This window comes from Xenopus tropicalis, chromosome 8 (genome assembly GCF_000004195.4).
Source record: "Xenopus tropicalis strain Nigerian chromosome 8, UCB_Xtro_10.0, whole genome shotgun sequence".
Lineage (NCBI taxonomy): Eukaryota > Metazoa > Chordata > Amphibia > Anura > Pipidae > Xenopus > Xenopus tropicalis.
Genome location: NC_030684.2, coordinates 307714 through 334318, shown reverse-complemented (window position 1 = coordinate 334318; position 26605 = coordinate 307714). Strand labels below are relative to the sequence as shown.

At 52.4% G+C, this 26605-nt stretch overlaps 1 protein-coding gene across 1 annotated transcript in view; it reads left to right on the top strand.

Annotated features, from left to right (window-relative positions):
- The window catches only part of kcnd1 (potassium channel, voltage gated Shal related subfamily D, member 1), a 41656-nt gene extending 16863 nt beyond the window's left edge, over positions 1-24793 (top strand). The window contains exons 3-7 of the mRNA XM_031891905.1: positions 2811-2973; positions 3684-3767; positions 4735-4827; positions 5407-5639; positions 24098-24793. Coding sequence (XP_031747765.1) covers positions 2811-2973; positions 3684-3767; positions 4735-4827; positions 5407-5639; positions 24098-24305 — 781 coding nt within the window. The 3' untranslated portion in view covers positions 24306-24793. The remainder of the gene's footprint in view (positions 1-2810; positions 2974-3683; positions 3768-4734; positions 4828-5406; positions 5640-24097) is intronic.
- Positions 24794-26605: the final 1812 nt, after the last annotated feature.

The window sequence follows — 26605 nt, the reverse complement described above, 5'->3', positions numbered from 1 at the left end:
ACATTGCAAGAAAGGAATATTAAGCCAACAGAATGAAACAGCAGCAACCAGACCCCAAATTAGGGGGTAGCCAAGTGTTCTGGGCTTCCATAAGGCTACTGGGTGTGGCAGGTATATGGCTATTGTAATTGGAACTAGCACCAGTGGGGCAAATATGTGGCTATTGTAATTGGAACTAGCCCCAGTGGGGCACATATGTGGCTATTGTAATTGGAACTAGCCCCAGTGGGGTAAATATGTGGCTATTGTAATTGGAACTTACACCAGCGGGGTAAATATGTGGCTATTGTAATTGGAACTAGCCCCAGTGGGGCAAATATGTGGCTATTGTAACTGGAACTAGCCCCAGTGGGGTAAATATGTGGCTAACCCTAGTCCTATTCTAACATTAACCCTCCTAACCCTAAAACTATGACCCTAGCCCTACCCCTACCCCTAGTCCTAGCCTAACACTAACCCTAATTACCCTAACCCTACCCCTAGTCTTAGCCTAACACTAACCCTAATAACCCTAGCCTAACACTAGTAACCCTACCCCTAGTCCTAGCCTAACGCTAACCCTAACACCCCTAACACTAGTCCTACCACTAGTCCTAGCCTAACACTAACCCTTATAACCCTAGCCTAACACTAACCCTAGTAACCCTAGTCCTAGCCTAAGGCTAACCCTAATATCCCTAACCCTAGTCCTTACCCTAACCCTAGTCCTTACCCTAACCCTAGCCTTACCCCTAACCCTAGTCCTTACCCTAGCAGCCAGGCAGCAGTTTACAAATCAGAATGACAGATAACTAAGAGAGGGACCTTTTTGATACACAATGGAAGCTAAAATAACAATACAGACTTACAGAGAATTATTTTCTTGTTTTTTTGGCATTGGGGGTCAGTGACCCTGACAACCAGATGCAAGTGGAAAAGAGGCAGTATAAGAAGGGAAATGGAGAATGAAGAGAATGACATAGGCCAGTGTATAACATATATTAGTAGCAATGCTTCCATGTCTGGCAGTCGGGGAGGGCAGAAGTGTTTGGGGCTGTTGGTTCTATTTGGGGTTATTCCCCGGTGCCGTAGATTCAGCCTATTCTGGCTGCTGCTGCCGTATGGCATTGTGCAAACAGCGAGATGGGTTAAACGTCTGCTTGCAGCTTGCTCCTATCTATTCCCTGGGGCAGGCTTTAGCAGGTGGGGCAGTTGTGTGTTGCAGTGCTGGGCAGGGGGCTGATGGGTAATATACTGTATGCACGACAGACCTGCTGATGGGCCGATGGCCTGGGAGGTGCATAGATCTCTGCAAGCAGAGCCAAGGAAGGGATCGATTGGCTCATTTTACTATAGAGGGAATAGTTCCCTGTGAGTAAAGGTGGCAGTTAGAATGGAAAGAAGCAGGCAGTTAGGTTTCTCTGCTGGCCTTTATACCCCGGTGCAGAAGCCCCTGATTCAGAATCCCACAGGGTGCCAGGGATGCAATCAGGATTGGGCCAGCGGGACACTGGGAAAAACCTCGGCCCTCCTCTGCCGACACGCCTAAGTATGCATACTCGGGGGAGTCCAACCCTGCACCCCTCAGTCCAACCCTGGATGCACTGGGTACATAGGTTGGATATTGACTCAAAGATGCACCTCTCAGACTATGTATGGGAGCAGTTTGCTCGTTGCACAGTAAGATATGATTAGCCAATCACAGCTCTGCTTTTATGCACCTAATACACTGCGGTTTCCTGTCGGGTCAGCCCATTAGCTGCTCATTGGCTGGCATCCCCTACCTGCAGCGGTGCATAAAGCAATGGCACACACTGGATCTGGGGAATATTATATTAATTATGAGATTCCACCATTCTCACTATATTTATCATTTACACATTTTGTACTTTTATATTTGAGTTTGCTTAATGGCGTGGCCCCTTGGGTTTTATTTCCTCTCATTGGGACAATGCACTTGCTTATACACACACATATACACAGTGGGGGGCAGTTATATGGGGGGGGCTATGCTCAATACGGTGCCCCAAGGCAATTGCAGACAATGAGAGCCGGGGGGGGGTGCAGATATCTGGCTAGAGATGGGCAGCAGAAAACAGGAGACTGATGCTCAGTAATGTCATTGTACCCTGTAGCCTTCAGGTTTCCCTGGAACCAGGGGCCCAAACCATGGAAACAGCCCCAGCCCATTATTCCCCAGTCAGAATCACACACTCAGGGAAAGGTTCTGCTGACAGACCCAGTCTCAGGCTGGCAGATAATAAAGCCCATTCCATGGGTCCAGAGAACCCAATGGCAGTGACCAATGCAACTGATGCAACTAATGCTCCCGTGCAGTTTGTGTGCGGCATTACCCATAAACTCATGGTCCAGATGGGCAGATCTGGTGGGACTCAGCAGTGAGGGAAGGGCAGTTTTATAAGGGATTGATGTATCTCATGGGGCCAAGGAGGCATATAGTGCCATGCTGTATGTATCTGATGGTGCCAAGGAGGCATATAGTGCCATGCTGTATGTATCTGATGGTGCCAAGGAGGCATATAGTGCCATGCTGTATGTATCTGATGGTGCCAAGGAGGCATATAGTGCCATGCTGTATGTATCTGATGGTGCCAAGGAGGCATATAGTGCCATGCTGTATGTATCTGATGGTGCCAAGGAGGCATATAGTGCCATGCTGTATGTATCTGATGGTGCCAAGGAGGCATATAGTGCCATGCTGTATGTATCTGATGGTGCCAAGGAGGCATATAGTGCCATGCTGTATGTATCTGATGGTGCCAAGGAGGCATATAGTGCCATGCTGTATGTATCTGTTTCTCTCCCTGCAGGTACGGCGATATGGTTCCGGACACTATAGCAGGGAAGATATTTGGATCTATCTGTTCGCTCAGTGGGGTTCTGGTCATTGCCCTGCCCGTCCCAGTCATTGTCTCAAACTTCAGTCGCATCTACCATCAGAACCAGAGAGCTGACAAGCGCCGGGCACAGCAAGTAGGCACCTGTGATTGGGACAAGCGTGTGGCACCTTGCCCACTGGCTCCATAGAGAGTCAATGAGATGCTGAAGGCTGTGCTGCTTTCTGTGAAGCCCTGCATTGTTAGCTGTACAGTTACAGAGCCGTCCCTGTTCCATAACCAGGGGAATAACTACATAGGGGGTGGGCCCTGCAGCTATAGGGGGGCCTGGGAATATAGTATTAATTATAATATATATTATTACAAATGGTCATCCTCTTATAGTTGTGGGGGTGCCTAAAATTACATTTCTGGGGGGCCAGTATGATTATACAGCTGCCTTTCATCCTGCTCCTTTACACAAACATTTGCCCACTGCCAGTTACATTCCTGTTCTCTTGGGGGTAAGATCTGTCAGTCAGTCAGCTGATCAAAAGGGTAAGATCCGTCAGTCAGTCAGCTGACCAAAGGGGTAAGATCCGTCAGTCAGTCAGCTGACCAAAGGGGTAAGATCCGTCAGTCAGCTGACCAAAGGGGTAAGATCTGTCTGTCGGCTGATGAAAGGGGTAAGATCTGTCCGTCGGCTGATGAAAGGGGTACAAAGAAGTGGGGCACACTGGGGTACAGAAATATTTAACATTCTGTAAATAAAAGATGTTGGGCACCATTCTTACCAACCTTCTAACACTTATCTTTATCTGTTACCCCCACCCTCTGCCACTTGTCCTCCATTGGCTCCACTGACAGAAAATCCGACTCGCCCGAATCCGACTGGCAAAAAGTAACACTACAGGCGCCTTCCTGCGCTACAAGGAGAGCGGCGGCCTGGAGGTAAGGGGTTAACAGGTTAGGGGATATAGAGAAGGGCCAGCGAGGGAGGGAGAGCCAATCAGGAGTTGGAGGAAGTGAGGGTAGGATCCATAAGGTGCCACAGGTTAAAGGGTGGTGGGAAGATCAGGTTCATAAGGAACAGAGGCTTAAGAAAACGGTCCAGAGGAAGATTCATAAAGTAGAACAGACATTCAGCAGGAGTCATGAGTCGGAATAAGTTGGAGCGCGGTGGGGGAAGGCACATAAGGTGGAACAGGCCGGCATTCAGCAGGAGTCATGAGTCGGAATAAGTTGGAGCGCGGTGGGGGAAGGCTCATAAGGTGGAACAGGCCGACATTCAGCAGGAGTCATGAGTCGGAATAAGTTGGAGCGCAGTGGGAGAAGGCTCATAAGGTGGAACAGACCGACATTCAGCAGGAGTCATGAGTCGGAATAAGTTGGAGCATGGTGGGGGGAGGCCAATAAGGTGGAACAGGCCGACATTCAGCAGGAGTCATGAGTCGGAATAAGTTGGAGCATGGTGGAGGGAGGCTCATAAGGTGGAACAGGCCGACATTCAGCAGTGAGGGAAGGCTTATAAGGAACAACGGGTCAAGGAAACTGAAATGGTGTATTTGGTGGGAGGGTGCCGGTAGGAGACTGATATAGGAGACGAGGAATCCTCAGAGGAAGACCGGCCAGAGAAGATATTTCCCATTAGTCTGCTGGGTAGAGGGGCCACTTATTAGGGTAAAAGAAGACCCTATTGGGGACAGTTGTCCTCTAGCTCCATAATATGCACATTGCTGTCCTCAAAGGGCTCTCCCTCTTTCTTGAGATGTAGAGGGACAAACAGAAGTAGAAATAGGAGAGGGTTCTGTGGAGGGGCTGGACATATAGGAGACATAGTGAATGGCCAGACTGGGAGCTGGAAAGGTAATTGGGTTCTGACCATGAACATACAGGTACTGGTTCTGATCCCTTGCAGGAGGGCACTGAGAGCCACGCCCTGTGTGTGAAGAATCGGTCAGCGTTTGAGCTACAACATCATCACCTCCTGCACTGCCTGGAGAAGACCACAGTAAGTTCTACCAACATGGCCGAACATGTACTGTATCAGCGCCGCCCCATTTATATACTTTCTGGTTGGTGCTGTCTTTGTTCTCCAACTCCAGTCAGGGTTTTCCCACCATTAAGTAAGAAAATGTGTAATGCCAGTCCCATGGGTCTTGCCTTGGCCAATCGGTGGCAATCACTGGTCTAACACTCTCCGTATCCCCCACAGCCCCCTTGCAAGGAAGTTTTCCTTCTCCATTTGCACAGATTTCAGTTCTATTCAGTAACAACTGGAGGTTACGGACTCTTTCCCCTGTGGAACCAGGTCACAGAACCTCAGTCCAGTCCAGAACTCCTGACCTTCTCATGTGGAACTGAGCTGCCCAACCCTCTCTTTCTGAGTCGGAGCCCTGACTCTCTACAAATGTCACTTTATCACTAAACACATGACATGGAGATGTCTCGTGTACATGTTGGGGGTGGGAGTCACTATTTCATTCAATGTGCCACGAGCATTGCTCTATTAGTAGCGAAGTATAAGAACCCCAGGAGCAAAAAACTATTGCACGATCATCCCATCATGGTCTCTTTCCCTCCATCTCAGTGCCACGAGTTCACAGATCAGCACACGTACAGCGAAGCTCTCATGACCGAATCCATTGGCTACCGGACCAGCCGCAGCACTTCAGTCTCCTCCCAGCAAGGCTTTGGCACATCGTGCTGCCCGCGCCGGAACAAGCGGCGTGCCATCCGCCTTGCAAACTCCACCGTCTCTGTCAGTCGTGGCAGCATGCAGGAGCTGGAAACTCTACATGTGCACAAGGGTCTCTCCCAAAGGTAGGTCACTTTTCTTCTCTGTGCCCCCCCCCCCCCCATTAGGTCTCCTAGAGTGGGAGCTAAGTAGCTACATAGGATAGCTACAAGCAGATATATAGGGCTGAGGATAAGCTGGGGTATGCGGATATGTGGGGCAGGAGATGGAGAAGTAGATATGTGGGGCAGGAGATGGAGAAGTAGATATGTGGGGCAGGAGATGGAGAAGTAGATATGTGGGGCAGGAGATGGAGAAGTAGATATATGGGGCAGGAGATGGAGAAGTAGATATGTGGGGCAGGAGATGGAGAAGTAGATATGTGGGGCAGGAGATGGAGAAGTAGATATGTGGGGCAGGAGATGGAGAAGTAGATATATGGGGCAGGAGATGGAGAAGTAGATATGTGGGGCAGGAGATGGAGAGGTAGATATGTGGGGCAGGAGATGGAGAAGTAGATATGTGGGGCAGGAGATGGAGAAGTAGATATATGGGGCAGGAGATGGAGAAGGAAATATGTGGGGCAGGAGATGGAGAAGTAGATATATGGGGCAGGAGATGGAGAAGTAGATATGTGGGGCAGGAGATGGAGAAGTAGATATGTGTGGCAGGAGATGGAGAAGTAGATATATGGGGCAGGAGATGGAGAAGTAGATATGTGGGGCAGGAGATGGAGAAGTAGATATGTGGGGCAGGAGATGGAGAAGTAGATATGTGGGGCAGGAGATGGAGAAGAAGGGGAAGTAGATATGTGGGGCAGGAGATGGAGAAGTAGATATGTGGGGCAGGAGATGGAGAAGTAGATATGTGGGGCAGGGGGAGAATGGCAGATGGAGAAGTAGATATGTGGGGCAGGAGATGGAGAAGTAGATATGTGGGGCAGGAGATGGAGAAGTAGATATGTGGGGCAGGAGATGGAGAAGTAGATATGTGGGGCAGGAGATGGAGAAGTAGATATGTGGGGCAGGAGATGGAGAAGTAGATATGTGGGGCAGGAGATGGAGAAGTAGATATGTGGGGCAGGAGATGGAGAAGTAGATATGTGGGGCAGGAGATGGAGAGGTAGATATGTGGGGCAGGAGATGGAGAAGTAGATATGTGGGGCAGGAGATGGAGAAGTAGATATGTGGGGCAGGAGATGGAGAAGTAGATATGTGGGGCAGGAGATGGAGAAGTAGATATGTGGGGCAGGAGATGGAGAAGTAGATATGTGGGGCAGGAGATGGAGAAGTAGATATGTGGGGCAGGAGATTGGAGCCTCACCAAGCACGTGATGCCAAGAAGTAGGGAGCCTCACCAAGCACGTGATGCCAAGAAGTAGGGAGCCACACCAAGCACGTGATGCCAAGAAGTAGGGAGCCACACCAAGCACGTGATGCCAAGAAGTAGGGAGCCTCACCAAGCACGTGATGCCAAGAAGTAGGGAGCCTCAACAAGCATGTAATGCCAAGAAGTAGGGAGCCTCACCAAGCACGTGATGCCAAGAAGTAGGGAGCCTTAACAAGCACGTGATGCCAAGAAGTAGGGAGCCACACCAAGCATGTGATGCCAAGAAGTAGGGAGCCACACCAAGCACGTGATGCCAAGAAGTAGGGAGCCACACCAAGCACGTGATGCCAAGAAGTAGGGAGCCTCACCAAGCACGTGATGCCAAGAAGTAGGGAGCCTCACCAAGCATGTAATGCCAAGAAGTAGGGAGCCTCACCAAGCACGTGATGCCAAGAAGTAGGGAGCCTTAACAAGCACGTGATGCCAAGAAGTATGGAGCCACACCAAGCATGTGATGCCAAGAAGTAGGGAGCCACACCAAGCACGTGATGCCAAGAAGTAGGGAGCCACACCAAGCACGTGATGCCAAGAAGTAGGGAGCCTCACCAAGCATGTGATGCCAAGAAGTAGGGAGCCTCACCAAGCATGTGATGCCAAGAAGTAGGGAGCGTCACCAAGCACGTGATGCCAAGAAGTAGGGAGCCTCACCAAGCATGTGATGCCAAGAAGTAGGGAGCCACACCAAGCACGTGATGCCAAGAAGTAGGAAGCCACACCAAGCATGTGATGCCAAGAAGTAGGGAGCCTCACCAAGCACGTGATGCCAAGAAGTAGGGAGCCACACCAAGCATGTGATTCCAAGAAGTAGGGAGCCTCACCAAGCACGTGATGCCAAGAAGTAGGGAGCCACACCAAGCACGTGATGCCAAGAAGTAGGGAGCCACACCAAGCACGTGATGCCAAGAAGTAGGGAGCCTCACCAAGCATGTGATGCCAAGAAGTAGGGAGCCTCACCAAGCATGTGATTCCAAGAAGTAGGGAGCCTCACCAAGCATGTGATGCCAAGAAGTAGGGAGCCTCACCAAGCACATGATGCCAAGAAGTAGGGAGCCTCACCAAGCACATGATGCCAAGAAGTAGGGAGCCTCACCAAGCACGTGATGCCAAGAAGTAGGGAGCCACACCAAGCACGTGATGCCAAGAAGTAGGGAGCCTCACCAAGCACATGATAACAAGAAGTAGGGAGCGACACCAAGCACGTGATGCCAAGAAGTAGGGAGCCTCACCAAGCACATGATGCCAAGAAGTAGGGAGCCTCACCAAGCACGTGATGCCAAGAAGTAGGGAGCCTCACCAAGCACATGATGCCAAGAAGTAGGGAGCCTCACCAAGCACATGATGCCAAGAAGTAGGGAGCCTCACCAAGCATGTGATGCCGAGAAGTAGGGAGATTCACCAAGCATGTGATGCTGAGAAGTAGGGAGCCTCACCAAGCATGTGATGCCGAGAAGTAGGGAGCCTCACCAAGCATGTGATGCCGAGAAGTAGGGAGCCTCACCAAGCATGTGATGCCAAGAAGTAGGGAGCCTCACCAAGCATGTGATGCCAAGAAGTAGGGAGCCTCACCAAGCATGTGATGCCAAGAAGTAGGGAGCCTCACCAAGCATGTGATGCCAAGAAGTAGGGAGCCTCACCAAGCACGTGATGCCAAGAAGTAGGGAGCCTCACCAAGCACGTGATGCCAAGAAGTAGGGAGCCACACCAAGCACGTGATGCCGAGAAGTAGGGAGCCTCACCAAGCACATGATACCAAGAAGTAGGGAGCCTCACCAAGCACATGATGCCAAGAAGTAGGGAGCCTCACCAAGCACGTGATGCCAAGAAGTAGGGAGCCACATCAAGCACGTGATGCCAAGAAGTAGGGAGCCTCACCAAGCACATGATAACAAGAAGTAGGGAGCGACACCAAGCACGTGATGCCAAGAAGTAGGGAGCCTCACCAAGCACATGATGCCAAGAAGTAGGGAGCCTCACCAAGCACATGATGCCAAGAAGTAGGGAGCCTCACCAAGCACATGATGCCAAGAAGTAGGGAGCCTCACCAAGCACATGATGCAAGAAGTAGGGAGCCTCACCAAGCATGTGATGCCGAGAAGTAGGGAGCCTCACCAAGCATGTGATGCCGAGAAGTAGGGAGCCTCACCAAGCATGTGATGCCAAGAAGTAGGGAGCCTCACCAAGCATGTGATGCCGAGAAGTAGGGAGCCTCACCAAGCATGTGATGCCAAGAAGTAGGGAGCCTCACCAAGCATGTGATGCCAAGAAGTAGGGAGCCTCACCAAGCATGTGATGCCAAGAAGTAGGGAGCCTCACCAAGCATGTGATGCCAAGAAGTAGGGAGCCTCACCAAGCACGTGATGCCAAGAAGTAGGGAGCCTCACCAAGCATGTGATGCCAAGAAGTAGGGAGCCTCACCAAGCACGTGATGCCAAGATGTAGGGAGCCTCACCAAGCATGTGATGCCAAGAAGTAGGGAGCCACACCAAGCACATGATGCCAAGAAGTAGGGAGCCTCACCAAGCACGTGATGCCAAGATGTAGGGAGCCTCACCAAGCACGTGATGCCAAGAAGTAGGGAGCCTCACCAAGCATGTGATGCCAAGAAGTAGGGAGCCTCACCAAGCATGTGATGCCAAGAAGTAGGGAGCCTCACCAAGCACGTGATGCCAAGATGTAGGGAGCCTCACCAAGCATGTGATGCCAAGAAGTAGGGAGCCACACCAAGCACGGGATGCCAAGAAGTAGGGAGCCTCACCAAGCACGTGATGCCAAGAAGTAGGGAGCCTCACCAAGCACGTGATGCCAAGAAGTAGGGAGCCTCACCAAGCACGTGATGCCAAGAAGTAGGGAGCCTCACCAAGCACGTGATGCCAAGAAGTAGGGAGCCTCACCAAGCACATGATGCCAAGAAGTAGGGAGCCTCACCAAGCACATGATGCCAAGAAGTAGGGAGCCTCACCAAGCACATGATGCCAAGAAGTAGGGAGCCTCACCAAGCATGTGATGCCGAGAAGTAGGGAGCCTCACCAAGCATGTGATGCCGAGAAGTAGGGAGCCTCACCAAGCATGTGATGCCAAGAAGTAGGGAGCCTCACCAAGCATGTGATGCCGAGAAGTAGGGAGCCTCACCAAGCATGTGATGCCAAGAAGTAGGGAGCCTCACCAAGCATGTGATGCCAAGAAGTAGGGAGCCTCACCAAGCATGTGATGCCAAGAAGTAGGGAGCCTCACCAAGCATGTGATGCCAAGAAGTAGGGAGCCTCACCAAGCACGTGATGCCAAGAAGTAGGGAGCCTCACCAAGCATGTGATGCCAAGAAGTAGGGAGCCTCACCAAGCACGTGATGCCAAGATGTAGGGAGCCTCACCAAGCATGTGATGCCAAGAAGTAGGGAGCCACACCAAGCACATGATGCCAAGAAGTAGGGAGCCTCACCAAGCACGTGATGCCAAGATGTAGGGAGCCTCACCAAGCACGTGATGCCAAGAAGTAGGGAGCCTCACCAAGCATGTGATGCCAAGAAGTAGGGAGCCTCACCAAGCATGTGATGCCAAGAAGTAGGGAGCCTCACCAAGCACGTGATGCCAAGATGTAGGGAGCCTCACCAAGCATGTGATGCCAAGAAGTAGGGAGCCACACCAAGCACGGGATGCCAAGAAGTAGGGAGCCTCACCAAGCACGTGATGCCAAGAAGTAGGGAGCCTCACCAAGCACGTGATGCCAAGAAGTAGGGAGCCTCACCAAGCACGTGATGCCAAGAAGTAGGGAGCCTCACCAAGCACGTGATGCCAAGAAGTAGGGAGCCTCACCAAGCACATGATGCCAAGAAGTAGGGAGCCTCACCAAGCATGTGATGCCAAGAAGTAGGGAGCCTCACCAAGCACGTGATGCCAAGAAGTAGGGAGCCTCACCAAGCATGTGATGCCAAGAAGTAGGGAGCCTCACCAAGCACGTGATGCCAAGAAGTAGGGAGCCTCACCAAGCACATGATGCCAAGAAGTAGGGAGCCTCACCAAGCACGTGATGCCAAGAAGTAGGGAGCCTCACCAAGCATGTGATGCCAAGAAGTAGGGAGCCTCACCAAGCACGTGATGCCAAGATGTAGGGAGCCTCACCAAGCATGTGATGCCAAGAAGTAGGGAGCCACACCAAGCACGTGATGCCAAGAAGTAGGGAGCCTCACCAAGCACATGATGCCAAGAAGTAGGGAGCCTCACCAAGCACGTGATACCAAGAAGTAGGGAGCCTCACCAAGCATGTAATGCCAAGAAGTAGGGAGCCTCACCAAGCACGTGATGCCAAGAAGTAGGGAGCCTTAACAAGCACGTGATGCCAAGAAGTAGGGAGCCACACCAAGCATGTGATGCCAAGAAGTAGGGAGCCACACCAAGCACGTGATGCCAAGAAGTAGGGAGCCACACCAAGCACGTGATGCCAAGAAGTAGGGAGCCTCACCAAGCATGTGATGCCAAGAAGTAGGGAGCCTCACCAAGCATGTGATGCCAAGAAGTAGGGAGCGTCACCAAGCACGTGATGCCAAGAAGTAGGGAGCCTCACCAAGCATGTGATGCCAAGAAGTAGGGAGCCACACCAAGCACGTGATGCCAAGAAGTAGGAAGCCACACCAAGCATGTGATGCCAAGAAGTAGGGAGCCTCACCAAGCACGTGATGCCAAGAAGTAGGGAGCCACACCAAGCATGTGATTCCAAGAAGTAGGGAGCCTCACCAAGCACGTGATGCCAAGAAGTAGGGAGCCACACCAAGCACGTGATGCCAAGAAGTAGGGAGCCACACCAAGCACGTGATGCCAAGAAGTAGGGAGCCTCACCAAGCATGTGATGCCAAGAAGTAGGGAGCCTCACCAAGCATGTGATGCCAAGAAGTAGGGAGCCTCACCAAGCATGTGATGCCAAGAAGTAGGGAGCCTCACCAAGCACATGATGCCAAGAAGTAGGGAGCCTCACCAAGCACATGATGCCAAGAAGTAGGGAGCCTCACCAAGCACGTGATGCCAAGAAGTAGGGAGCCACACCAAGCACGTGATGCCAAGAAGTAGGGAGCCTCACCAAGCACATGATAACAAGAAGTAGGGAGCGACACCAAGCACGTGATGCCAAGAAGTAGGGAGCCTCACCAAGCACATGATGCCAAGAAGTAGGGAGCCTCACCAAGCACGTGATGCCAAGAAGTAGGGAGCCTCACCAAGCACATGATGCCAAGAAGTAGGGAGCTTCACCAAGCACATGATGCCAAGAAGTAGGGAGCCTCACCAAGCATGTGATGCCGAGAAGTAGGGAGCCTCACCAAGCATGTGATGCCGAGAAGTAGGGAGCCTCACCAAGCATGTGATGCCGAGAAGTAGGGAGCCTCACCAAGCATGTGATGCCGAGAAGTAGGGAGCCTCACCAAGCATGTGATGCCAAGAAGTAGGGAGCCTCACCAAGCATGTGATGCCAAGAAGTAGGGAGCCTCACCAAGCATGTGATGCCAAGAAGTAGGGAGCCTCACCAAGCACATGATGCCAAGAAGTAGGGAGCCTCACCAAGCACGTGATGCCAAGAAGTAGGGAGCCTCACCAAGCACGTGATGCCAAGAAGTAGGGAGCCACACCAAGCACGTGATGCCGAGAAGTAGGGAGCCTCACCAAGCACATGATGCCAAGAAGTAGGGAGCCTCACCAAGCACATGATGCCAAGAAGTAGGGAGCCTCACCAAGCACGTGATGCCAAGAAGTAGGGAGCCACATCAAGCACGTGATGCCAAGAAGTAGGGAGCCTCACCAAGCACATGATAACAAGAAGTAGGGAGCGACACCAAGCACGTGATGCCAAGAAGTAGGGAGCCTCACCAAGCACATGATGCCAAGAAGTAGGGAGCCTCACCAAGCACATGATGCCAAGAAGTAGGGAGCCTCACCAAGCACATGATGCCAAGAAGTAGGGAGCCTCACCAAGCACATGATGCCAAGAAGTAGGGAGCCTCACCAAGCATGTGATGCCGAGAAGTAGGGAGCCTCACCAAGCATGTGATGCCGAGAAGTAGGGAGCCTCACCAAGCATGTGATGCCAAGAAGTAGGGAGCCTCACCAAGCATGTGATGCCGAGAAGTAGGGAGCCTCACCAAGCATGTGATGCCAAGAAGTAGGGAGCCTCACCAAGCATGTGATGCCAAGAAGTAGGGAGCCTCACCAAGCATGTGATGCCAAGAAGTAGGGAGCCTCACCAAGCATGTGATGCCAAGAAGTAGGGAGCCTCACCAAGCACGTGATGCCAAGAAGTAGGGAGCCTCACCAAGCATGTGATGCCAAGAAGTAGGGAGCCTCACCAAGCACGTGATGCCAAGATGTAGGGAGCCTCACCAAGCATGTGATGCCAAGAAGTAGGGAGCCACACCAAGCACATGATGCCAAGAAGTAGGGAGCCTCACCAAGCACGTGATGCCAAGATGTAGGGAGCCTCACCAAGCACGTGATGCCAAGAAGTAGGGAGCCTCACCAAGCATGTGATGCCAAGAAGTAGGGAGCCTCACCAAGCATGTGATGCCAAGAAGTAGGGAGCCTCACCAAGCACGTGATGCCAAGATGTAGGGAGCCTCACCAAGCATGTGATGCCAAGAAGTAGGGAGCCACACCAAGCACGGGATGCCAAGAAGTAGGGAGCCTCACCAAGCACGTGATGCCAAGAAGTAGGGGAGCCTCACCAAGCACGTGATGCCAAGAAGTAGGGAGCCTCACCAAGCACGTGATGCCAAGAAGTAGGGAGCCTCACCAAGCACGTGATGCCAAGAAGTAGGGAGCCTCACCAAGCACGTGATGCCAAGAAGTAGGGAGCCTCACCAAGCATGTGATGCCAAGAAGTAGGGAGCCTCACCAAGCACGTGATGCCAAGAAGTAGGGAGCCTCACCAAGCATGTGATGTCAAGAAGTAGGGAGCCTCACCAAGCACGTGATGCCAAGAAGTAGGGAGCCTCACCAAGCACATGATGCCAAGAAGTAGGGAGCCTCACCAAGCACGTGATGCCAAGAAGTAGGGAGCCTCACCAAGCATGTGATGCCAAGAAGTAGGGAGCCTCACCAAGCACGTGATGCCAAGATGTAGGGAGCCTCACCAAGCATGTGATGCCAAGAAGTAGGGAGCCACACCAAGCACGTGATGCCAAGAAGTAGGGAGCCTCACCAAGCACGTGATGCCAAGAAGTAGGGAGCCTCACCAAGCACGTGATGCCAAGAAGTAGGGAGCCTCACCAAGCATGTGATGCCAAGAAGTAGGGAGCCTCACCAAGCACGTGATGCCAAGAAGTAGGGAGCCTCACCAAGCACATGATGCCAAGAAGTAGGGAGCCTCACCAAGCATGTGATGCCAAGAAGTAGGGAGCCTCACCAAGCACGTGATGCCAAGAAGTAGGGAGCCTCACCAAGCATGTGATGCCAAGAAGTAGGGAGCCTCACCAAGCACGTGATGCCAAGAAGTAGGGAGCCTCACCAAGCATGTGATGCCAAGAAGTAGGGAGCCTCACCAAGCACATGATACCAAGAAGTAGGGAGCCACACCAAGCACATGATGCCAAGAAGTAGGGAGCCTCACCAAGCACATGATGCCAAGAACTAGGGAGCCACACCAAGCACGTGATGCCAAGAAGTAGGGAGCCTCACCAAGCACATGATGCCAAGAAGTAGGGAGCCACACCAAGCACGTGATGCCAAGAAGTAGGGAGCCTCACCAAGCACGTGATGCCAAGAAGTAGGGAGCCACACCAAGCACGTGATGCCAAGAAGTAGGGAGCCACACCAAGCATGTGATGCCAAGAAGTAGGGAGCCTCACCAAGCACGTGATGCCAAGAAGTAGGGAGCCTCACCAAGCATGTGATGCCAAGAAGTAGGGAGCCTCACCAAGCATGTGATGCCAAGAAGTAGGGAGCCTCACCAAGCATGTGATGCCAAGAAGTAGGGAGCCTCACCAAGCATGTGATGCCAAGAAGTAGGGAGCCTCACCAAGCATGTGATGCCAAGAAGTAGGGAGCGTCACCAAGCACGTGATGCCAAGAAGTAGGGAGCCTCACCAAGCATGTGATGCCAAGAAGTAGGGAGCCACACCAAGCACGTGATGCCAAGAAGTAGGGAGCCTCACCAAGCATGTGATGCCAAGAAGTAGGGAGCCTCACCAAGCATGTGATGCAAGAAGTAGGGAGCGTCACCAAGCACGTGATGCCAAGAAGTAGGGAGCCTCACCAAGCATGTGATGCCAAGAAGTAGGGAGCCACACCAAGCACGTGATGCCAAGAAGTAGGAAGCCACACCAAGCATGTGATGCCAAGAAGTAGGGAGCCTCACCAAGCACGTGATGCCAAGAAGTAGGGAGCCACACCAAGCATGTGATTCCAAGAAGTAGGGAGCCTCACCAAGCACGTGATGCCAAGAAGTAGGGAGCCACACCAAGCACGTGATGCCAAGAAGTAGGGAGCCACACCAAGCACGTGATGCCAAGAAGTAGGGAGCCTCACCAAGCATGTGATGCCAAGAAGTAGGGAGCCTCACCAAGCATGTGATGCCAAGAAGTAGGGAGCCTCACCAAGCATGTGATGCCAAGAAGTAGGGAGCCTCACCAAGCACATGATGCCAAGAAGTAGGGAGCCTCACCAAGCACATGATGCCAAGAAGTAGGGAGCCTCACCAAGCACGTGATGCCAAGAAGTAGGGAGCCACACCAAGCACGTGATGCCAAGAAGTAGGGAGCCTCACCAAGCACATGATAACAAGAAGTAGGGAGCGACACAAAGCACGTGATGCCAAGAAGTAGGGAGCCTCACCAAGCACATGATGCCAAGAAGTAGGGAGCCTCACCAAGCACGTGATGCCAAGAAGTAGGGAGCCTCACCAAGCACATGATGCCAAGAAGTAGGGAGCCTCACCAAGCACATGATGCCAAGAAGTAGGGAGCCTCACCAAGCATGTGATGCCAAGAAGTAGGGAGATTCACCAAGCATGTGATGCCGAGAAGTAGGGAGATTCACCAAGCATGTGATGCTGAGAAGTAGGGAGCCTCACCAAGCATGTGATGCCGAGAAGTAGGGAGCCTCACCAAGCATGTGATGCCGAGAAGTAGGGAGCCTCACCAAGCATGTGATGCCGAGAAGTAGGGAGCCTCACCAAGCATGTGATGCCGAGAAGTAGGGAGCCTCACCAAGCATGTGATGCCGAGAAGTAGGGAGCCTCACCAAGCATGTGATGCCGAGAAGTAGGGAGCCTCACCAAGCATGTGATGCCAAGAAGTAGGGAGCCTCACCAAGCATGTGATGCCAAGAAGTAGGGAGCCTCACCAAGCATGTGATGCCAAGAAGTAGGGAGCCTCACCAAGCACGTGATGCCAAGAAGTAGGGAGCCTCACCAAGCACGTGATGCCAAGAAGTAGGGAGCCTCACCAAGCACGTGATGCCAAGAAGTAGGGAGCCACACCAAGCACATGATGCCAAGAAGTAGGGAGCCTCACCAAGCACATGATGCCAAGAAGTAGGGAGCCTCACCAAGCACGTGATGCCAAGAAGTAGGGAGCCACATCAAGCACGTGATGCCAAGAAGTAGGGAGCCTCACCAAGCACATGATAACAAGAAGTAGGGAGCGACACCAAGCACGTGATGCCAAGAAGTAGGGAGCCTCACCAAGCACATGATGCCAAGAAGTAGGGAGCCTCACCAAGCACATGATGCCAAGAAGTAGGGAGCCTCACCAAGCACATGATGCCAAGAAGTAGGGAGCCTCACCAAGCACATGATGCCAAGAAGTAGGGAGCCTCACCAAGCATGTGATGCCGAGAAGTAGGGAGCCTCACCAAGCATGTGATGCCGAGAAGTAGGGAGCCTCACCAAGCATGTGATGCCAAGAAGTAGGGAGCCTCACCAAGCATGTGATGCCGAGAAGTAGGGAGCCTCACCAAGCATGTGATGCCAAGAAGTAGGGAGCCTCACCAAGCATGTGATGCCAAGAAGTAGGGAGCCTCACCAAGCATGTGATGCCAAGAAGTAGGGAGCCTCACCAAGCATGTGATGCCAAGAAGTAGGGAGCCTCACCAAGCACGTGATGCCAAGAAGTAGGGAGCCTCACCAAGCATGTGATGCCAAGAAGTAGGGAGCCTCACCAAGCACGTGATGCCAAGATGTAGGGAGCCTCACCAAGCATGTGATGCCAAGAAGTAGGGAGCCACACCAAGCACATGATGCCAAGAAGTAGGGAGCCTCACCAAGCACGTGATGCCAAGATGTAGGGAGCCTCACCAAGCACGTGATGCCAAGAAGTAGGGAGCCTCACCAAGCATGTGATGCCAAGAAGTAGGGAGCCTCACCAAGCATGTGATGCCAAGAAGTAGGGAGCCTCACCAAGCACGTGATGCCAAGATGTAGGGAGCCTCACCAAGCATGTGATGCCAAGAAGTAGGGAGCCACACCAAGCACGGGATGCCAAGAAGTAGGGAGCCTCACCAAGCACGTGATGCCAAGAAGTAGGGAGCCTCACCAAGCACGTGATGCCAAGAAGTAGGGAGCCTCACCAAGCACGTGATGCCAAGAAGTAGGGAGCCTCACCAAGCACGTGATGCCAAGAAGTAGGGAGCCTCACCAAGCACATGATGCCAAGAAGTAGGGAGCCTCACCAAGCACATGATGCCAAGAAGTAGGGAGCCTCACCAAGCACATGATGCCAAGAAGTAGGGAGCCTCACCAAGCATGTGATGCCGAGAAGTAGGGAGCCTCACCAAGCATGTGATGCCGAGAAGTAGGGAGCCTCACCAAGCATGTGATGCCAAGAAGTAGGGAGCCTCACCAAGCATGTGATGCCGAGAAGTAGGGAGCCTCACCAAGCATGTGATGCCAAGAAGTAGGGAGCCTCACCAAGCATGTGATGCCAAGAAGTAGGGAGCCTCACCAAGCATGTGATGCCAAGAAGTAGGGAGCCTCACCAAGCATGTGATGCCAAGAAGTAGGGAGCCTCACCAAGCACGTGATGCCAAGAAGTAGGGAGCCTCACCAAGCATGTGATGCCAAGAAGTAGGGAGCCTCACCAAGCACGTGATGCCAAGATGTAGGGAGCCTCACCAAGCATGTGATGCCAAGAAGTAGGGAGCCACACCAAGCACATGATGCCAAGAAGTAGGGAGCCTCACCAAGCACGTGATGCCAAGATGTAGGGAGCCTCACCAAGCACGTGATGCCAAGAAGTAGGGAGCCTCACCAAGCATGTGATGCCAAGAAGTAGGGAGCCTCACCAAGCATGTGATGCCAAGAAGTAGGGAGCCTCACCAAGCACGTGATGCCAAGATGTAGGGAGCCTCACCAAGCATGTGATGCCAAGAAGTAGGGAGCCACACCAAGCACGGGATGCCAAGAAGTAGGGAGCCTCACCAAGCACGTGATGCCAAGAAGTAGGGAGCCTCACCAAGCACGTGATGCCAAGAAGTAGGGAGCCTCACCAAGCACGTGATGCCAAGAAGTAGGGAGCCTCACCAAGCACGTGATGCCAAGAAGTAGGGAGCCTCACCAAGCACATGATGCCAAGAAGTAGGGAGCCTCACCAAGCATGTGATGCCAAGAAGTAGGGAGCCTCACCAAGCACGTGATGCCAAGAAGTAGGGAGCCTCACCAAGCATGTGATGCCAAGAAGTAGGGAGCCTCACCAAGCACGTGATGCCAAGAAGTAGGGAGCCTCACCAAGCACATGATGCCAAGAAGTAGGGAGCCTCACCAAGCACGTGATGCCAAGAAGTAGGGAGCCTCACCAAGCATGTGATGCCAAGAAGTAGGGAGCCTCACCAAGCACGTGATGCCAAGATGTAGGGAGCCTCACCAAGCATGTGATGCCAAGAAGTAGGGAGCCACACCAAGCACGTGATGCCAAGAAGTAGGGAGCCTCACCAAGCACATGATGCCAAGAAGTAGGGAGCCTCACCAAGCACGTGATACCAAGAAGTAGGGAGCCTCACCAAGCATGTAATGCCAAGAAGTAGGGAGCCTCACCAAGCACGTGATGCCAAGAAGTAGGGAGCCTTAACAAGCACGTGATGCCAAGAAGTAGGGAGCCACACCAAGCATGTGATGCCAAGAAGTAGGGAGCCACACCAAGCACGTGATGCCAAGAAGTAGGGAGCCACACCAAGCACGTGATGCCAAGAAGTAGGGAGCCTCACCAAGCATGTGATGCCAAGAAGTAGGGAGCCTCACCAAGCATGTGATGCCAAGAAGTAGGGAGCGTCACCAAGCACGTGATGCCAAGAAGTAGGGAGCCTCACCAAGCATGTGATGCCAAGAAGTAGGGAGCCACACCAAGCACGTGATGCCAAGAAGTAGGAAGCCACACCAAGCATGTGATGCCAAGAAGTAGGGAGCCTCACCAAGCACGTGATGCCAAGAAGTAGGGAGCCACACCAAGCATGTGATTCCAAGAAGTAGGGAGCCTCACCAAGCACGTGATGCCAAGAAGTAGGGAGCCACACCAAGCACGTGATGCCAAGAAGTAGGGAGCCACACCAAGCACGTGATGCCAAGAAGTAGGGAGCCTCACCAAGCATGTGATGCCAAGAAGTAGGGAGCCTCACCAAGCATGTGATGCCAAGAAATAGGGAGCCTCACCAAGCATGTGATGCCAAGAAGTAGGGAGCCTCACCAAGCACATGATGCCAAGAAGTAGGGAGCCTCACCAAGCACATGATGCCAAGAAGTAGGGAGCCTCACCAAGCACGTGATGCCAAGAAGTAGGGAGCCACACCAAGCACGTGATGCCAAGAAGTAGGGAGCCTCACCAAGCACATGATAACAAGAAGTAGGGAGCGACACCAAGCACGTGATGCCAAGAAGTAGGGAGCCTCACCAAGCACATGATGCCAAGAAGTAGGGAGCCTCACCAAGCACGTGATGCCAAGAAGTAGGGAGCCTCACCAAGCACATGATGCCAAGAAGTAGGGAGCCTCACCAAGCACATGATGCCAAGAAGTAGGGAGCCTCACCAAGCATGTGATGCCGAGAAGTAGGGAGCCTCACCAAGCATGTGATGCCGAGAAGTAGGGAGCCTCACCAAGCATGTGATGCCGAGAAGTAGGGAGCCTCACCAAGCATGTGATGCCGAGAAGTAGGGAGCCTCACCAAGCATGTGATGCCAAGAAGTAGGGAGCCTCACCAAGCATGTGATGCCAAGAAGTAGGGAGCCTCACCAAGCATGTGATGCCAAGAAGTAGGGAGCCTCACCAAGCACATGATGCCAAGAAGTAGGGAGCCTCACCAAGCACGTGATGCCAAGAAGTAGGGAGCCTCACCAAGCACGTGATGCCAAGAAGTAGGGAGCCACACCAAGCACGTGATGCCGAGAAGTAGGGAGCCTCACCAAGCACATGATGCCAAGAAGTAGGGAGCCTCACCAAGCACATGATGCCAAGAAGTAGGGAGCCTCACCAAGCACGTGATGCCAAGAAGTAGGGAGCCACATCAAGCACGTGATGCCAAGAAGTAGGGAGCCTCACCAAGCACATGATAACAAGAAGTAGGGAGCGACACCAAGCACGTGATGCCAAGAAGTAGGCAGCCTCACCAAGCACATGATGCCAAGAAGTAGGGAGCCTCACCAAGCACATGATGCCAAGAAGTAGGGAGCCTCACCAAGCACATGATGCCAAGAAGTAGGGAGCCTCACCAAGCACATGATGCCAAGAAGTAGGGAGCCTCACCAAGCATGTGATGCCGAGAAGTAGGGAGCCTCACCAAGCATGTGATGCCGAGAAGTAGGGAGCCTCACCAAGCATGTGATGCCAAGAAGTAGGGAGCCTCACCAAGCATGTGATGCCGAGAAGTAGGGAGCCTCACCAAGCATGTGATGCCAAGAAGTAGGGAGCCTCACCAAGCATGTGATGCCAAGAAGTAGGGAGCCTCACCAAGCATGTGATGCCAAGAAGTAGGGAGCCTCACCAAGCATGTGATGCCAAGAAGTAGGGAGCCTCACCAAGCACGTGATGCCAAGAAGTAGGGAGCCTCACCAAGCATGTGATGCCAAGAAGTAGGGAGCCTCACCAAGCACGTGATGCCAAGATGTAGGGAGCCTCACCAAGCATGTGATGCCAAGAAGTAGGGAGCCACACCAAGCACATGATGCCAAGAAGTAGGGAGCCTCACCAAGCACGTGATGCCAAGATGTAGGGAGCCTCACCAAGCACGTGATGCCAAGAAGTAGGGAGCCTCACCAAGCATGTGATGCCAAGAAGTAGGGAGCCTCACCAAGCACATGATGCCAAGAAGTAGGGAGCCTCACCAAGCACATGATGCCAAGAAGTAGGGAGCCTCACCAAGCATGTGATGCCAAGAAGTAGGGAGCCTCACCAAGCATGTGATGCCAAGAAGTAGGGAGCCTCACCAAGCACGTGATGCCAAGAAGTAGGGAGCCTCACCAAGCACGTGATGCCAAGAAGTAGGGAGCCTCACCAAGCACGTGATGCCAAGAAGTAGGGAGCCTCACCAAGCACGTGATGCCAAGAAGTAGGGAGCCTCACCAAGCACGTGATGCCAAGAAGTAGGGAGCCTCACCAAGCATGTGATGCCAAGAAGTAGGGAGCCTCACCAAGCACGTGATGCCAAGAAGTAGGGAGCCTCACCAAGCATGTGATGCCAAGAAGTAGGGAGCCTCACCAAGCACGTGATGCCAAGAAGTAGGGAGCCTCACCAAGCACATGATGCCAAGAAGTAGGGAGCCTCACCAAGCACGTGATGCCAAGAAGTAGGGAGCCTCACCAAGCATGTGATGCCAAGAAGTAGGGAGCCTCACCAAGCACGTGATGCCAAGATGTAGGGAGCCTCACCAAGCATGTGATGCCAAGAAGTAGGGAGCCACACCAAGCACGTGATGCCAAGAAGTAGGGAGCCTCACCAAGCACGTGATGCCAAGAAGTAGGGAGCCTCACCAAGCACGTGATGCCAAGAAGTAGGGAGCCTCACCAAGCATGTGATGCCAAGAAGTAGGGAGCCTCACCAAGCACGTGATGCCAAGAAGTAGGGAGCCTCACCAAGCACATGATGCCAAGAAGTAGGGAGCCTCACCAAGCATGTGATGCCAAGAAGTAGGGAGCCTCACCAAGCACGTGATGCCAAGAAGTAGGGAGCCTCACCAAGCATGTGATGCCAAGATGTAGGGAGCCTCACCAAGCACGTGATGCCAAGAAGTAGGGAGCCTCACCAAGCATGTGATGCCAAGAAGTAGGGAGCCTCACCAAGCATGTGATGCCAAGAAGTAGGGAGCCTCACCAAGCACGTGATGCCAAGAAGTAGGGAGCCTCACCAAGCACGTGATGCCAAGAAGTAGGGAGCCTCACCAAGCACGTGATGCCAAGAAGTAGGGAGCCTCACCAAGCACGTGATGCCAAGAAGTAGGGAGCCTCACCAAGCACGTGATGCCAAGAAGTAGGGAGCCTCACCAAGCATGTGATGCCAAGAAGTAGGGAGCCTCACCAAGCACGTGATGCCAAGAAGTAGGGAGCCTCACCAAGCATGTGATGCCAAGAAGTAGGGAGCCTCACCAAGCACGTGATGCCAAGAAGTAGGGAGCCTCACCAAGCACATGATGCCAAGAAGTAGGGAGCCTCACCAAGCACGTGATGCCAAGAAGTAGGGAGCCTCACCAAGCATGTGATGCCAAGAAGTAGGGAGCCTCACCAAGCACGTGATGCCAAGATGTAGGGAGCCTCACCAAGCATGTGATGCCAAGAAGTAGGGAGCCACACCAAGCACGTGATGCCAAGAAGTAGGGAGCCTCACCAAGCACGTGATGCCAAGAAGTAGGGAGCCTCACCAAGCACGTGATGCCAAGAAGTAGGGAGCCTCACCAAGCATGTGATGCCAAGAAGTAGGGAGCCTCACCAAGCACGTGATGCCAAGAAGTAGGGAGCCTCACCAAGCACATGATGCCAAGAAGTAGGGAGCCTCACCAAGCATGTGATGCCAAGAAGTAGGGAGCCTCACCAAGCACGTGATGCCAAGAAGTAGGGAGCCTCACCAAGCATGTGATGCCAAGAAGTAGGGAGCCTCACCAAGCACGTGATGCCAAGAAGTAGGGAGCCTCACCAAGCACGTGATGCCAAGAAGTAGGGAGCCTCACCAAGCATGTGATGCCAAGAAGTAGGGAGCCTCACCAAGCACGTGATGCCAAGAAGTAGGGAGCCTCACCAAGCACATGATGCCAAGAAGTAGGGAGCCACACCAAGGACGTGATGCCAAGAAGTAGGGAGCCTCACCAAGCACATGATGCCAAGAAGTAGGGAGCCACACCAAGCACGTGATGCCAAGAAGTAGGGAGCCTCACCAAGCACGTGATGCCAAGAAGTAGGGAGCCACACCAAGCACGTGATGCCAAGAAGTAGGGAGCCACACCAAGCATGTGATGCCAAGAAGTAGGGAGCCTCACCAAGCACGTGATGCCAAGAAGTAGGGAGCCTCACCAAGCATGTGATGCCAAGAAGTAGGGAGCCTCACCAAGCATGTGATGCCAAGAAGTAGGGAGCCTCACCAAGCATGTGATGCCAAGAAGTAGGGAGCCTCACCAAGCATGTGATGCCAAGAAGTAGGGAGCCTCACCAAGCATGTGATGCCAAGAAGTAGGGAGCCTCACCAAGCATGTGATGCCAAGAAGTAGGGAGCCTCCCAAGCACATGATACCAAGAAGTAGGGAGCCACACCAAGCACATGATACCAAGAAGTAGGGAGCCTCACCAAGCATGTGATGCCAAGAAGTAGGGAGCCACACCAAGCACGTGATGCCAAGAAGTAGGGAGCCTCACCAAGCACGTGATGCCAAGAAGTAGGGAGCCTCACCAAGCCCAAGTGCAAGGCCTTTCCTTCTGGGAATGTGCTGACAGGTTGGCACAGCCTCTGCATGGAGGAAGGCACAAGGCCTGTATTCTTCCCCTTGTGGGTCTCTGCTCTTCCATTTGTCCATGGGAGCTAAGGGGGGCGCTAGTCTCTAAGGGTGCCATGTTTTCTGAAACGTCCTTCCTAGGGTTTGCCCTACAATTCTTTATGGGGGGACCCTCTAGTTACAGGGGTACTGTATCTATGACCATGAAAGCCATACTAGTATCTCAGATTTTAGCCTCCATCTCCCCAAGATCATAGTTGACTTTTTGTTGTTATTCTTCAGCCGCTCCAGCCTTAATGCCAAAACGCACGGGAACATGAAGCTGAATTGTGAGACATCGGACCTTACGGCCGCCATCATTAGCATTCCCACCCCCCCGGCCAACAGCCCAGATGAGAGTCAGCCCTCCTCCCCGAGCTCTGGGGTCCTGAGAAACTCCAGCATCACAGCCAGATACTACCAGGAAACCGTCCGGATCTCCAGCCTGTAGCGCCCGACCCCACCGCACACTAACGACACAACCGCACTGTGAGCAACAATCTGCACCACATGCCCAGATATGTAACCCACACCGTGACTCTAAATAGCACAGTCCTACAACACTGCCTCCACACACACCACTGGGTAACACAAGGGCAGGACACAACACTGACACACCATTGGGTAATACAAGGGCAGAACACAACACTGACCCACTGACACACCACTGGGTAACACAAGGGCAGGACACAACACTGACTCACTGACACACCATTGGGTAACACAAGGGCAGGACACAACACTGACTCACAGACACACCACTGGGTAACACAAGAGCAGGACACAACACTGACCAACCGACACACCATTGGGTAACACAAGGGCAGGACACAACACTGACCCACTGACACACCACTGGGTAACACAAGGGCAGGACACAACACTGACCCACTGACACACCATTGGGTAACACAAGGGCAGGACACAACACTGACCCACTGACACACCACTGGGTAACACAAGGGCAGGACACAGCCCTGACTCACTGACACACCACTGGGTAACACAAGGGCAGGACACAACACTGACCCACTGACACACCATTGGGTAACACAAGGGCAGGACACAACACTGACCAACCGACACACCACTGGGTAACACAAGGGCAGGACACAACACTGCCTCCACACACACCACTGGGTAACACAAGGGCAGAACACAACACTGACCCACTGACACACCACTGGGTAACATAAGGGCAGGACACAACACTGACCCACTGACACACCACTGGGTAACACAAGGGCAGGACACAACACTGACACACCATTGGGTAACACAAGGGCAGAACACAACACTGACCCACTGACACACCACTGGGTAACACAAGGGCAGGACACAACACTGACCCACTGACACACCACTGGATAACACAAGGGCAGGACACAACACTGACCCACTGACACACCACTGGGTAACACAAGGGCAGGACACAACAATGACCCACTGACACACCATTGGGTAACACAAGGGCAGGACACAACACTGACCCACTGACACACCATTGGGTAACACAAGGGCAGGACACAACACTGACCCACTGACACACCATTGGGTAACACAAGGGCAGGACACAACACTGACCCACTGACACACCACTGGGTAACACAAGGGCAGGACACAACAATGACCCACTGACACACCATTGGGTAACACAAGGGCAGGACACAACACTGACCCACTGACACACCATTGGGTAACACAAGGGCAGGACACAACACTGACCCACTGACACACCACTGGGTAACACAAGGGCAGGACAAAATACTGACCCACCGACACTGGTCCCTGTGTTAGTGCAGCACAACAAGCCTTTCTATGAGTAGCAGATCCTATATTAGAACCTGGAGCAGCATGGAGCTCTGCATGCATACAGAGGGAACAATGCACGAACACACACACACACCAAGACTGTACCAACGGCACTGTGTAAACACAAATAATAAGCATTGACACAGGCTCAGATCTACAGAGACACAAACTACTGGGAACATATAAAGACTACACAGCAACACACGTGTTGCAGACATACAAACACGCACAGTATGTGCACAATAGGGCAAACTGCAAGAGACACACCCTATTTGTTAAAGAAATGCACAAAAAGATAAGTAAATCTATGCACATATAGGGTTTGTATATGCGATGTGTGTATCTATCTTTATATACCACGTGTATAATGCAGAGGACAAGAAGTTCAGTATAAATGTAAGATATGTACGTGCCTATCTGTATGCACAACCCTGTATATAGATATGTGCCTATCTGTATGCACAGCCCTGTATATAGATATGTGCCTATCTGTATATAGATATGTGCCTATCTGTATATAGATATGTGCCTATCTGTATGCACAGCCCTGTATATAGATATGTGCCTATCTGTACGCACAGCCCTGTATATAGATATGTGCCTATCTGTATATAGATATGTGCCTATCTGTATATAGATATGTGCCTATCTGTATGCACAGCCCTGTATATAGATATGTGCCTATCTGTACGCACAGCCCTGTATATAGATATGTGCCTATCTGTATGCACAGCCCTGTATATAGATATGTGCCTATCTGTATATAGATATGTGCCTATCTGTATATAGATATGTGCCTATCTGTACGCACAGCCCTGTGTATAGATATGTGCCTATCTGTATGCACAGCCCTGTATATAGATATGTGCCTATCTGTATATAGATATGTGCCTATCTGTATATAGATATGTGCCTATCTGTATGCACAGCCCTGTATAT